This window comes from Octopus bimaculoides, chromosome 19 (genome assembly GCF_001194135.2).
Source record: "Octopus bimaculoides isolate UCB-OBI-ISO-001 chromosome 19, ASM119413v2, whole genome shotgun sequence".
Lineage (NCBI taxonomy): Eukaryota > Metazoa > Mollusca > Cephalopoda > Octopoda > Octopodidae > Octopus > Octopus bimaculoides.
This window is the reverse complement of record NC_068999.1, coordinates 49087236-49100324: the sequence shown is the minus strand read 5'-3', so window position 1 is coordinate 49100324 and position 13089 is coordinate 49087236. Positions and strand designations below refer to the sequence as shown.

Below are 13089 nucleotides of genomic sequence, written 5' to 3'. Positions count from 1 at the left end.
ATATATATGTATGTATCTGTGAAACACTGCAGAAAATGTCACAGATTACCACCTTATCGTGCTTCCAGACAGCATCTGTAAATGCTTTGAAAAGATAATAAACCGAACCGAATTTGCATCTCGACTCAAAAAAAAGATATTAAATAATACAGCTGTTGTTAGGCGAGAACAGGAAAAGTGATGAATGAATCACTGGATTTATCAACTCGAAATGGTTACTTAGCAAACGAGAAGAGTAAAGCCACCCTACAAGAAACATACAAAAAACCTCTTTCATGTAAAACGTAGCATCATGGTGATAGAGACCACTACAAGCGCCATCACCAAGTGTTCTCGAGCAAACAAAAGAAAGAATAAGTAATGAGATGGAAGAAGGGCTTTCCAAACACATGAGTTGTGTGGTTAAAGGGCTCACTGTTTGGCAACCATGTCGATTTGGGTTCAGTATTACTGAACTGCAACTTGGACAAATATATATCTTTGCGTCAAGTGTTTGTATGCATTCACTGCTTGACAAACCAGTGTTTTGTTTATATCCTCATAACTTCGTGGTCCTGCAGCAGAGACCAACAGAATAAATCTGAAAAATAAGTACTGGGGTAGATATGTTTGACTTAAAAAACTCTTCAAGGCAGTACTCCAACATGGCTGCTGCTCAATGACAAAAACAAGTAAAAGATAGCGAAAAAGAAAAAGAAAAAAAAAGTGGGTGTTTATAAAGTATTGGCTTTTTTTGGCTGAATAACCACCATGGGATTCTATTGCACCACTCTGTCAATCTGTTGTATCCTGGGAAAAGGCATAACCCTGTCTCACTTAACAGGCAGGAAACTAAGTTTACAAAACAAAAAAACCCTAGAAAGGATATTAAAAAATCCCATAAGCCCTCAATAACAGAGTGTATTGAATTAAGTGTATATTGATGTGTGGTTGCATGGTTTTTAGGGAGAATGAACTCATTCATATGATGAATAACTTGAGAATAAATCAAACTGAAGGATGGATAGATAAAAAAAAAAAAGAGTGATGAAAGGATATTTAACAAACCTTTAATAAAGATAGAAGTAAATTTAGTCATGATATTTCTACTTTAACCACAACAACAATGAATTCTTAAAACGAATTTTACAATTCCATTTTAAATAATTCATTTTTAACAATTTAATGGTCAGGGTTTGTTTCTAAAAGCTGCATAAATTACAGTTGATTTTTTTGATAAAGAAATATATATTTATTCTTTTATACTTTTACTTGTTTCAGTCATTTGACTGTGGCCATGCTGGAGCACTGCCTTGAAGGGTTTTCTAGGTGAAGAAATTGAGATGGCAAAGAAATAAATGATTATCTTATGCCTAGCACTTATTCTATTGGTCTTTTTTGTCAAACCACTAAGTTATGGAGACGTAAACGCACCAACATCGGTTGGCCTGAGGCTATAGTAGAAGACACTTGCCCAAGGTACCACACATGATGCGGTTTCTTTAAAAAGGTTGTCCATGCATAGTGTAGACTAAGACCACATTATCTAATTTGTCCATTCCTTATTCAAAATGAAAAGTAGTGATTTGGTTGCTACTTTTAACAAGTCTGTTGACTATGTAGAGGTTCTCAATCAGGGTCCAAAGATTTTCTTGTTAAAATTTATGTGTGATAAATTGCTTTTACTTCTAAAATACACAAAATATTTAAACAATATTTTAATAATATTTCATTATAAAGATATAGTGAAGGCATGTGGCTCAGTGGTTAAGATATTCGGCGCACAATCATAAGGCCGTGAGTTCAATTCCTGGCGACACTTTATTTCATGTTGCTCCAGTCCACTCAGCTGGCAAAAATGAGTTGTACTAGTATTTCAAAGGACCAGCCTCATCACATTCTGTGTCACGCTGTATATCCTTGAGAACTACATTAAGGGTAAGCATGTTTGTGGAGAGCTCAGCTACTTGCATGCTAATTTTATGAGAAGGCTCTTGGATCACCTGGAACCCTCATCGCTGAAACCGACAGAGTGCCTTAAAAATATAAGAGGATTTTTTTAAAAAACACTGAATGACTATGTGGGCCCTCCTGAATAAAATAGGGACCAAATGGGTCCACAGACAAAAAAAAAAAAAGAATGGTTGAAAACAGGCTCTCTTATTGGTTCAACCAACCAATCAGCAATCAGATATTCCAACAATGTATATTAAAAAAAAAAAAACCTAACTATCACAGACGATATTTATGTACCCTCAAACCATATCCTGTATTTTTTCCAAATTGTTATAGGGTTTCATATTTTTCGCCTTTCATAACAAATAACATCTGGAATAGATTAGATCTGTGTGAAAGGTTTCTTCAAATTTACACCCAACAAATATGAGTCAAGAGAGACAGGATATCATACAAAATATATGCAATTCAATACGAATTGTTTTCTTTATTCTTGAGAATACTCATGAAGTATGATTATAATGATGATGATGATAATGCTAAAGCAAAACATCTTATTTGTTTTTTGCTTTAGTACAGTGGCTTGGTTAGAGTTTGTGCAGTCTAAGACAGCCCTGCAACTTACTGTCCCCTCAGACCAAAACAACCTAAAGTTTTATACAGTAGACCCAAAAGTACTACCCTGCGTATGCACTACATTACTGTTTTAGCAATGGAAAACAACAACACGGACATAGTGCATTGAGTCAAATCCAAAATATTACTGGTATCTACTTGCTATGTAAGTAAGGAAAGCAACTAATCCAAGAAGAGTTTTAATGCAGAAACGTGAGACACCCAACTAGACCTAAAAAGCCATGAAGCCGATTGGTATGTAATTACTAATCACCACACTCCAGCCTCTTGCTCACAGAAGCACCGTCTCCTCTCTGCCGTTTCTTCTGCTACAAGGATAGCCTCCGCTCTTCAGTGCTTACTGACTTCATGCCACTTCCACTCAGTGGCTTCAAATGTCATCAGGATTGACTTTGCCTGTCATCTTTTCGGGGTCGACAAATTGAGTACCAGTGAGACACTGGGGGTCAATGTAATCAACTCATCCCCTCCCGCCAAATTTCAAGCTTTGTGCCTATAGTATAAAGGGTTACTATTATTATTATTATTATTATTATTATTATAAAGGCAGTGGACTGGCAAGATCATTAGCATGTCAGTCAACATGCTCAGTGGCATTTCATCCATCTGAGTTCAAATTCCACCAATGTTTTCTTTGCCTTTTCATCCTTTCGGATTCAACGAAATGAGTACCAGTCATGCACTGGGGTCAATGTGAGAAATAGAAGGAGGATTTCAAAAAGTTGGTAGAGATCCTTTTCATAAGAGATCAGACAAAAAGGATCGGCTGTTGTGTGGAAGTGCAGAAGACTGCATGCAATATGCATGTCAGCATATTAGATGAAAGTCTTCATTGTTGGGTAAACGCCAGATGGGTGATTTTCTCAAAGCGTTGGAGGTCGCATTTTTCGCATGAATTATTGCAGTACAGCCATTAGTGAAACACTTGGGAAATTTTATAGTATGAGATTTTGTTGTGTGTAGAATGTGGGGAGACATCCCAAAGAGAATGGTTTCGAGTCAACCACCTAGTTATCGCTGATAGGTTAGGGTGGAAACGACATTGTTCCAACTTGGGTATAAGGGTATTGTGTGAATAACTTTAATATTTCGTGCCCTTAGCCCTCACCCTGAGTCTGTGTGTGACCAGACTGACCCTTGAGTTATAAGAGCAGTTTATTTGATCGGGTTCCATACGTTTACACCACCCGCAAGGCCTGGGTTGATTCAAAACTATGGTACAAGACACATGCTTGCAGTGGGATCTAAACCACCTGAAACCTCATGATTGTGAAGAGCACTCAACAATTCGGTCAGGTGTGATGATTGAACACTGGAATACTGAATGTCAAAACATATGCGAGGTGTATGTGAGAGAGAGAGAGGGAGAGAGAGAGATAAACGTATAAGCTATATATACACAATTTCAAGTTGCCCCATACTAGTCTCTAAAAAAAGAACTGTATTTGATAGCCATAATAAATGGGCATAGCTACAGGGTAAAACCCTGTAGTTATGCCGATAAATGACACAAGAATCAATAGTACTGCCCATACATTTTATCGATATGATCAGTAATAAATCGATGAGAATGACAACGAGAAATTGCAAATCTCAAGAATGACATCTTAAAAGAAAACAAAGCTTATTCACTTCTCGATGGAATCGAAGAATGTTTTGTTTATACAGCTACCATAGAATTACTGATATTAAATGAAATCTTGAAATGAAATGAGTTGAAATTTGAAAAAAATAAACTGAAATAAATAAAATTTAAATATAAAAACTTTCTTTAAATTAACAAATTTCATAAACAAATAAGATGTACCGTGTTTGATAAGTGGTGCCGTGTTTGATACAACATCCTTTGATGTTTGATGAAAATAAAAAGGAAATCTACAGACTTATTAAAACAGATGTATGAGCAAAATATCTTTCCTATTGGAGGTAATTGAAATTTGGCTAAAAATTAAAATAAGTACATACCCCCAGGTCAATAAAGTGAAATCAAAAACGTTTGTAGCCAAAATAAAAGATGTTTCAACACAAATACACGAAATGTGTTGTCTTTGGTAATATAGTATAGACTTCCGGTTTATCTCTTCCGGTAAATATATATCATTCAAATTGGTGATTTAGTTGCTAAAAACGAGACTAACTTGATAATAAATCGTTGAATAAATATTGGAAAAAATAATAAGAAAAAATAAAAGGATTTATCATTTGGTAATTCAAATAATTAAAGTTAAGTTTAATACGAAACTTTTTAATGACTTCTTTCTTGTTGATGATAGTTATATAGCCGTCTCTCTCTCTTCCTCCCTGTCTTTATTTCTGTTGCATTCTTCTTTCTCTTCCCCCTCTCTCTCTCTTCTTTTATGTTACTTTCTACGCTCTATTTTCTCTCTCTCTCTCTCTATTTTATGTTGCTTTCTCCTCTCTATCTTTATATTGCTTACTACTTTCTACCTTCCTCCTCCTCCTCCATCTCTCTCACTCTCATACTTATTTTTATGTTGCTTTCTCCTTGTCTCTTTTTTCTGTTTCTGTCTATTTGTCACTTTCTCTTCTTTACCTTACTCCCTCCCCCTCTCTCTATAGCATATACTATTTAAAATCTATCTATCTACCTATCATTGTTGTTCCTGCTATTATAGCAGTGATGCTGCGACGCGACACGCGTGAATGACGGGGCACGAAGACTAACTCTATTCTTTCCTTCTTTCATTCTATTTATATATATCTACCTATCCATCTCGATTATTTATCCTTCCACCAAACCCTCTTTTATTCTACTTAACACCGTTCTTAGATTTTCAATCAGCGACTTCTTCGTTCATTCTCTCACAGCTTCCAATATTTCTCCTTTATTTTATCGCCTTTCATTTTAATCAATAATTTTAAAAAAAAGAAAAAAGATAACTCATTTCTTTTTTAAACTTAGCAATCCGCTTACTTTCTTTTCTAAATGCTTCTTATTCGACTTCTCTTTACAATATCTACTATTTACTGATCAATCTCGCTAATATTGCTTCTTTCTCTCCCTCTTCATCATCTTCCCTTCTCTTTTTTTTATTATCTTAAACACTGTTCCATTCCATTTCTACTGCTGTCTGTTTTTTTTATTCTTCTTCTACAAAATCCCTTTCCTTTTCGCATTTCTTTTCTTAAACCGCTGTTCATTTTCTTTTTCTTTTAGTTCCTTCCTCTTGATATCCCTTCCATGTCTTTTTCCCCTCTTTTCATCTTCTCATCCTACCGCTGGGTTTTTTCTCTTCCATTTTTAAAGATTCTTTTTTTTGTAGTTTTATTATTTATCTTCTCCCCTCATTCTCCGTTCATTCTTCTTTTGACCCTCCCCCCTCTCACTATCATTTCTCTTCTTAGTTCCCTTTCCTCCTCCTCCCCCTGACTTCCTTCCTCATCCTACTGCTGTTCTTTTCTCTTTCTTCTTTACTTTCTTCGTTTCTCGGTTTCCTCTTCCTCCTCTTATAATTCTTCCGACCGCCTTCCTCCTCTTATAATTCTTCCGACCTCCTTCCTCTGAGTTTCTTGGTTCCTTTCTCCCCGTTTCTTGGTTTTCCCTCCTCCTCCTCCGCTTCCGTCTCATCTTCCCTCCTACCTCTACTCTTTCACCTCCCCCTACTCTCTTTCTCTTTCGTTCTTTCTCCTCTTAGTTTCCTCCTCCTTTTCCTCCACCACTTTTGCGCCCTCTCTCTCTCCCCCTCTCATATTTCTGTTCTCTCTCTCTCTCTCTCCCCTTCCTCCTTCTCTTCGTCCTATACCTTCCAAATTGTTAGTTTTTTTTGGGTAACTCCATGGACGAGGAGGACGACGACGACGTCGACTGATGCTGGCTGGCTGGCTTGGCTGGTGGTGCCGACCCAACAACAAACAACAACAACGCACACATGCACCGCACACATCACAGATCGTATACACACACACACATACATAACATAACTAAGTCAAACTGACTGACAAAACACAACACGTAACACACAACACAACAAACACCAGCGCACTGTTGTAAACTGCCGTAATTAAAACATTGCATTATTCATTGTATTATTAGTATCATATATATATCATATATATACATATATACACACACAACATGCCGTCTTCCACGGCCGTCCTGTTAACTGCCCTATTGATTATGGCTTCTGAATGGCTTTACCTTGTGGATTCCCACCTTAGTCTGTACATGGATTCAGAGGAGACTTTCAAACTGCTGGGTAAGTAAGTACGTATGTAATGCATGCATGTATGTATGTATGTATGTATGTATGTGTAGAAGTAGTATACAAGTGTGTATACAAATAACTACAAGCACCGCGTGTGTTTATGTTGACTGAAAGAATGAAGTTTGTGTTTTAAACAAGAAAAAAAAAAAGAGAGGGAATATGGGGGGGGGTGAGAATGAAGCAATCTTTGCAAAGCAAAAGTCAAGAAAAGAAAAAAAACTAAAAGGTATTGTTGTTGTGATTTGTTATTTTTTAGTGTTTATTTTCAGCTATTTCCTTGTAAATCAAGCTTTCACAGGTTCGATATTCTGTGTATGGTATGGTATGGTATAATTTGGTGTTTGTAGTTTGTGTATCTGTAATTGTGTATATATATATATATACATACACACACACATACATATATATAATGTGTGTATGTGTACATGAGTGTGTGTGTCTAATTTGCTTGTATCAATAACTGCTTCTTTGTATATATATACATGTATGTATATATGTGGATGTATGTGTATTTGGCATTTCCCTCGCCGTGTATTTATATGTTTATATATAGGCTATACCTATCTGTGGATATATAGTGTATGTGTATACATATTTATATATCACCAAAATAGTTAAAGGAAAATAGTAGTGTTCTCTATGTATCTTTCTTCAGAGGAAAATAAAAACTTCATATTTTATACAAACATTATTTCTTAGTACACACACACATACACACGTGTGTGTATCGATATTAAATCTTTCTGAGTATCGATAGAACACTCCTGGAAGTCATTTCCTAAAAGGACACTAATAATAATAATTTCCTTTCGACGGGGATTATAATAATGCTAATGATTCCTTTTATTTGCCACACGGATGACGGACGAAGGGACAAACCAGCTTTTTTATGTAATCTCATTGCACTGTTTGTATATATTTATATCCACATGTACATTATTTTGTCATTTGCTCTGCGTATATTTTCTTATTCATCATCTCCACATTATTCCCCTCTCTCACAAACACACACACACACATATATATAAAAGCAAACCATTCTGAGCCCTCAAACATCAAAACACGAAACAACGAAGTAGGAAGGAAGGAAGAAAAACCTAGCTGTCCATCAAGAAATATATATATATATATATATATATATATATATATATAGAACTAAAGGTTGTTCGTTGTCCATGCATACACACACACACACGTGTGTGTGTGTGTATGTACGCGCACATATACATGCACGCACTAAACCATTTAATATGTATATATCTAGTCATTTATTTGCCTGTCTCCATATCTATTTAAGCCATCTGACTGCCCTTGTGTCTGTCTGTCTAGTTTTCCATGTGCCTCTCACTATTTTTCAATATCTCTACATACCGACGACACACACACACAATTGTGTGTTGTGTTGTGGTTGACTCCATCCATGAGGTGAAATACCATCGGCTATTAATTTTACATATTCGATATATATATATATATATTCATTTTGCGTGCTCGTGTTTGTGTGCGTCTATGTGTATCTGTGTGAATAAATACCATTTGAAGTTAGTATATTTGTCTCTGTGTACATACACCCATCCACTCTGCTCCACCCTTTTTGTACGAAATAACACCACTCTCCAGGCTGGAACTCGCCCCACCATCACCACTGCATTCTTCCTATCGTTTTTTCTAGTACACAAGCTTGAAAACTCTTTATCTATAACAATTTCCATGGAATCTCTGAAAAGGTGAATCTGGCTGATCCTGACAACATATACACGCATGCACGCACTTGCTCAAGAATAAGTGAAGACAGGCGACACACATTTGCACGTGTGCTCACGCATACACATGACGTATAAACTCATTCATACATACACGGTACACAACACACACACAAATACACGGCACACAGCACACGTATACGCGAGCGCACACACGAGCATGCATGCACAAAATCCTCTATGGATAGAAACCTTATAAACAAAATATAATATCGTAATTCAAAGAGAGTTAGACAAATACATGGCGATAAATACTAATGATTTCTTTTACTATAAGTTTGAATAATGAGGATTTATTAGGCCACACATATCGGGGGAGAAGCATAATCGATGAGTAAGTTGACCTCAATTCTTGAATAATACTTTTATATCATCGAACTCCGAAGAATGAAAGACAAAGTTGACTCCCGTAGGATTTGAACACTCAAGGTAAAGGGATGTAAATTAAATGCCAAAGGGCATTTTAACTGATCTATCGATTCGTCGACCTTATTTTGATGGTGGTGACAATGATTCTTTCAACTATAGGCACAAGACCAGAAATTTTGTCGGAGAGGAGTCTAATGGATTACATCGACCCCATTGCTCCTCTAGTAATTGTTTTGTTGACTCTGAAAGGATGAAGAGTATAAGTCGACCACGACGGAATTTTTGAACTCGGAACGTTAGGACGCATTAAATGTTGCTAAGCATTTTATCCGGCGTGCCTACGATTCTGCCAGCTCACTGCCTTAATGATAATAATTCTAATTTTGGCACAAAACCTGCACTTTTAATGGGAGGAGGTTAGTCGGTTACTTCGGTTCCAATGCTCAACTGGTACTTGCTTTATCGACCCTGAAAGGCGAAGTCGACCTCAGCGGAATTTGAACTCAGAACATAAAGTGCCTGCAAGTCAGTTTTTTCCGACCCTCTAATGATTCCGCCCTCGATTATATTAATAATAAATAGCCTTTAGAGAGCGCAAACCTCCACTAAGGCAACACCAACGATTAGCCAGAGAAGATTTTTTAAAATGAGAATATCTGAAATAAACTCGACTGCTCTCACAAACAAGAATACTAAAAATGAACCTGATCACGCTCAAAAATTAAGTAAAAAAAACGGAAAAATAATCCAGAATCTTTGTCCAGCACCAGATCAATCCGATAATCTAATCAATTTGTGCCAGTCCCAAGGCCAAACAACCCTGAAAGTTTCATCTGAATCCATCCATTCCGTCTATCAAATCCACTTACAAGGCTTTGGTTGGCCCAAGGTGCCACACAGTGGGAGTGAGCCCAGAACCATGTGGTTGGGAAGCGCATGTCTTACCACACCCCTGCATATATATATATATATATATATATATATATATATATATATCTCCTCCGGGGTTTGGTCAAATGCAATACCCTCCTCAACCTTATATATATTTAGGTACTTTTATTCCTTTAGTCATTTGACTGTTGTCATGCTGGAGCACTACCTTTAGTCAAACAAATCGACCCCAGGACTGGTTGTCAAGCGGTGGTGGGGGACAAACACCCCCCCACACACACAAGTATATATATTATGGGCTTCTTTTAGTTTCTATCTACCAACTCCACTCATAAGGCTGTGGTTGGCCTGAAGCTATAGTAGAAGATACTTGCCTAAGATGCCATGCAGTGGGACGGAAGCAAACCACACAGCCATGCCTGTGCCTCATATATATATATATATATATATATATATATATATATATGTATGTATGTACACACACGTGTGTGTAGAAAATGTGTGTGCGAGGGAGATTACGGCTGACTAAAATCCCTAAAGATATCTATGCTCAGTACGTATCTACATCTCTCTCCCAGATTGTATGCAAAATTGATATGGCTGAACTTCTCGCTGTGCCTCAAACCATCCCAGGTAGGCAAATTATGTACTTAATGACATATGCAAAAATGAATTGAAATTAGCCTCTAGTAGGAAAAAGGAAAAATACCTACTGGCAGTTTGCTTGCAACTCTGACATATATATAAAAATAAAAAAAAAGGCAAGATATGTTCAAGAAATTAAGAATACGTTTCAGAGAAAATTATTTTTCCTGTTTATTCACCATATCCTATATCCACCCATCAATTCTACTCAGTTTCTTATGGCTGTTGGCTACCTCCTCCCCTCCCTCATTCCCCCTCCCCATATACTCTTGCAGACCAGCACCCATCCATCCATACTCCTTGTTCCTCTGTTCCCACTCATTTCTACTCACCTCATATCTTGAAGGGCCACTTGGACACCTCATCATTAGTACTTATTTTTCTGCAGTTCCTCTTGATATTTTTCAACCTCTCTTCTAAATGTAGAGAAGCCACAAGAGCAGGCTCTTGTGGCTCGTCTGTAACAAGACAAAAGAAAAAAACAAATACACACAGTATATGCTGTGAAGTGTTTGGTATTAGGGAGGTCATCCAGCTGTAGGAACCATGCCAAAGTAGACCCTGGAGCATGACGCCATCGGTCCTTGGACCAATCAGATCCTCTCAAACCGTCCAGCCCATGCCAGCATGGAACATCGATATTCAATGATGATAATGCTTCAGGTAAAATGATGATCTTTGTTAGCAGGCAAAATAACTGCTACAGATATATTTGAGCCTTATCAGACCTCATCAGTGAAACATCATCATTCCGGGTTGTATCCGTTTCCTTCATAAATAATTCTAGAGAGAAATAAATATCCTTTTAACGTGAAGGTATGTATCCTTATGTAATATACCTCATGTGGCATTCAATGTCTGTCTACCAAATCCACTCACAAGGCCTTGGTTGGCCTGAGGCTATAGTAGAAAGCACTTGCCCAAAGTGCCATGCAGTGGGACTGAAGCCACACAGTCACTCCTGTGAAGGCACATGGCTCAGTGGTTAGAGCATCGGGTTCACAATCATGAGGTAGTGGGCTAGATTCTTGGACCAGGCTGTGTTGTGTTCTTGAGCAGAATACTTTATCATGTTGCTCCAGTTCACTCAGCTGTAGAAATGAGTTGCGACATCACTGGTGCCAAGCTGTATCGGCCTTTGCCTTTCCCTTGAATAACATTGGTGACCTGGAGAGGGGAAGTTGGCATGCATTGGCAACTGCTGGTCTTCCATAAACAATCTTGCCCGGACTTATGCCTTGTAGGGTAACTTTCCAGTTGCAATCACATGGTCATTCATGATCGAAAGAAGTCTTTACCCTTGTATATATGTGTTTGTGTGAACATTTGTCTAGACATTACATGGTAGTTGTAAATGAGTATTATCGTCATACAAGTGTGGTCATTCATTTGCAGTTTTCTATGTAAAACATGTCAGGCTATGGGGAAATATTACTTTACTCGGAAACAAGCAAGCGTTGGCAACAAGAAGGGTATCTGGCTGTAGAAAATCTGCCCCGATAAATTCTATCCAAGCATGGTAAAACTGGACATTAAAATGATACTAGTAATGAGCAATTTGAAATTACAATAATTATATACAAAGTAAAAAAACATGAAGATAGTATATTCTTAAATGACAAAATTAAAATTATCAATAATCAGTCTCAAGAGGTTTACACTTCATAGAAAACTTAAAAAATTCGACTTTAGGCATGTATCTGCATTACAATAAAGAAGTTCAGACATAATTACATACAAAAAGCATTACATAAAAATATGCTAAATGTTAAGCCATTAAGATTCAACACAAAATCTATATTCAGTGCCTTGGTAATGCTGGGTATCTCTGCTTGTGTTTGTGTGTATGGTTAAAGATATATGTGTATACATATATATGTGTGTCTGTGTGTGTATATATATATATATATAAAGTTTAGGTATAATATAAGGTTAAAGACGTGTGTGTGTGTATATATGTCTGTAAGCATGTATATATATTTATGTATGTATATAAATGTATATATATATGTTTGGATATGTATATAAGTATAATGATGAATATGTGTGTGTATGTGTATATACACACACATGCACACATATATAGTTATAAACATATGTGTGTGTGTGAATGTATATACTGTTCAAACTTATATGTATTGAATGCAACACATTCTGACCCAATCTAATCTGAGGCGTAATACCTCAAAAGACCTTGACAAAGAGTTCACAATAAACTTGGGAGGTTTAGACTACTTGTTAAATAAAAAACAGTTAAACAACTGAGAAATATTCCAAAACACACACACACGCCTATTTAGGACTTGGATATGTGAATACCGCCAATGTGAATACCCGTCAGAGTGTAAGTATCTTGAGAGAAAAGCTGAACATTAGAAGCATCAGTTGTGGCATGCAAGAGAGACGATTGCGCTGGTATGGACATGTGGTGAGAATGGAGGAGGATAGCTGCGTGAAAAAGTGCCACACCCTAACAGTTGAGGGAACCCGTGGAAGAGGTAGGCCCAGGAAGACCTGGGCTGAGGTGGTGAGGCAAGACCTTCGTACATTGGGCCTCACCGAGGCGATGACTACTGACCGAGACCTTTGGAAATGTGCTGTGCGTGAGAAGACCCGGCAAGCCA

At 37.2% G+C, this 13089-nt stretch overlaps 2 protein-coding genes across 3 annotated transcripts in view; one reads left to right on the top strand and one right to left on the bottom strand.

Annotated features, from left to right (window-relative positions):
* LOC106877386 (spliceosome-associated protein CWC15 homolog) overlaps window positions 1-4644 on the bottom strand; it is a 35805-nt gene extending 31161 nt beyond the window's left edge. Inside the window, exon 1 of the mRNA XM_052974717.1 lies at window positions 4537-4644. The gene's annotated coding sequence lies outside the window, so the exon portion shown is untranslated. The remainder of the gene's footprint in view (window positions 1-4536) is intronic.
* Window positions 4645-5096: 452 nt separating this feature from the next.
* The window catches only part of LOC106882040 (tyrosine-protein kinase RYK), a 239675-nt gene continuing 231682 nt past the window's right edge, over window positions 5097-13089 (top strand). Inside the window, exon 1 of one of the 2 annotated variants that reach the window (XM_052974851.1) lies at window positions 5097-6788. In XM_052974851.1, the coding sequence (XP_052830811.1) occupies window positions 6668-6788 (121 nt within the window). In that variant the 5' untranslated portion in view covers window positions 5097-6667. The remainder of the gene's footprint in view (window positions 6789-13089) is intronic. The other variant, XM_052974852.1, reaches the window with a different exon arrangement.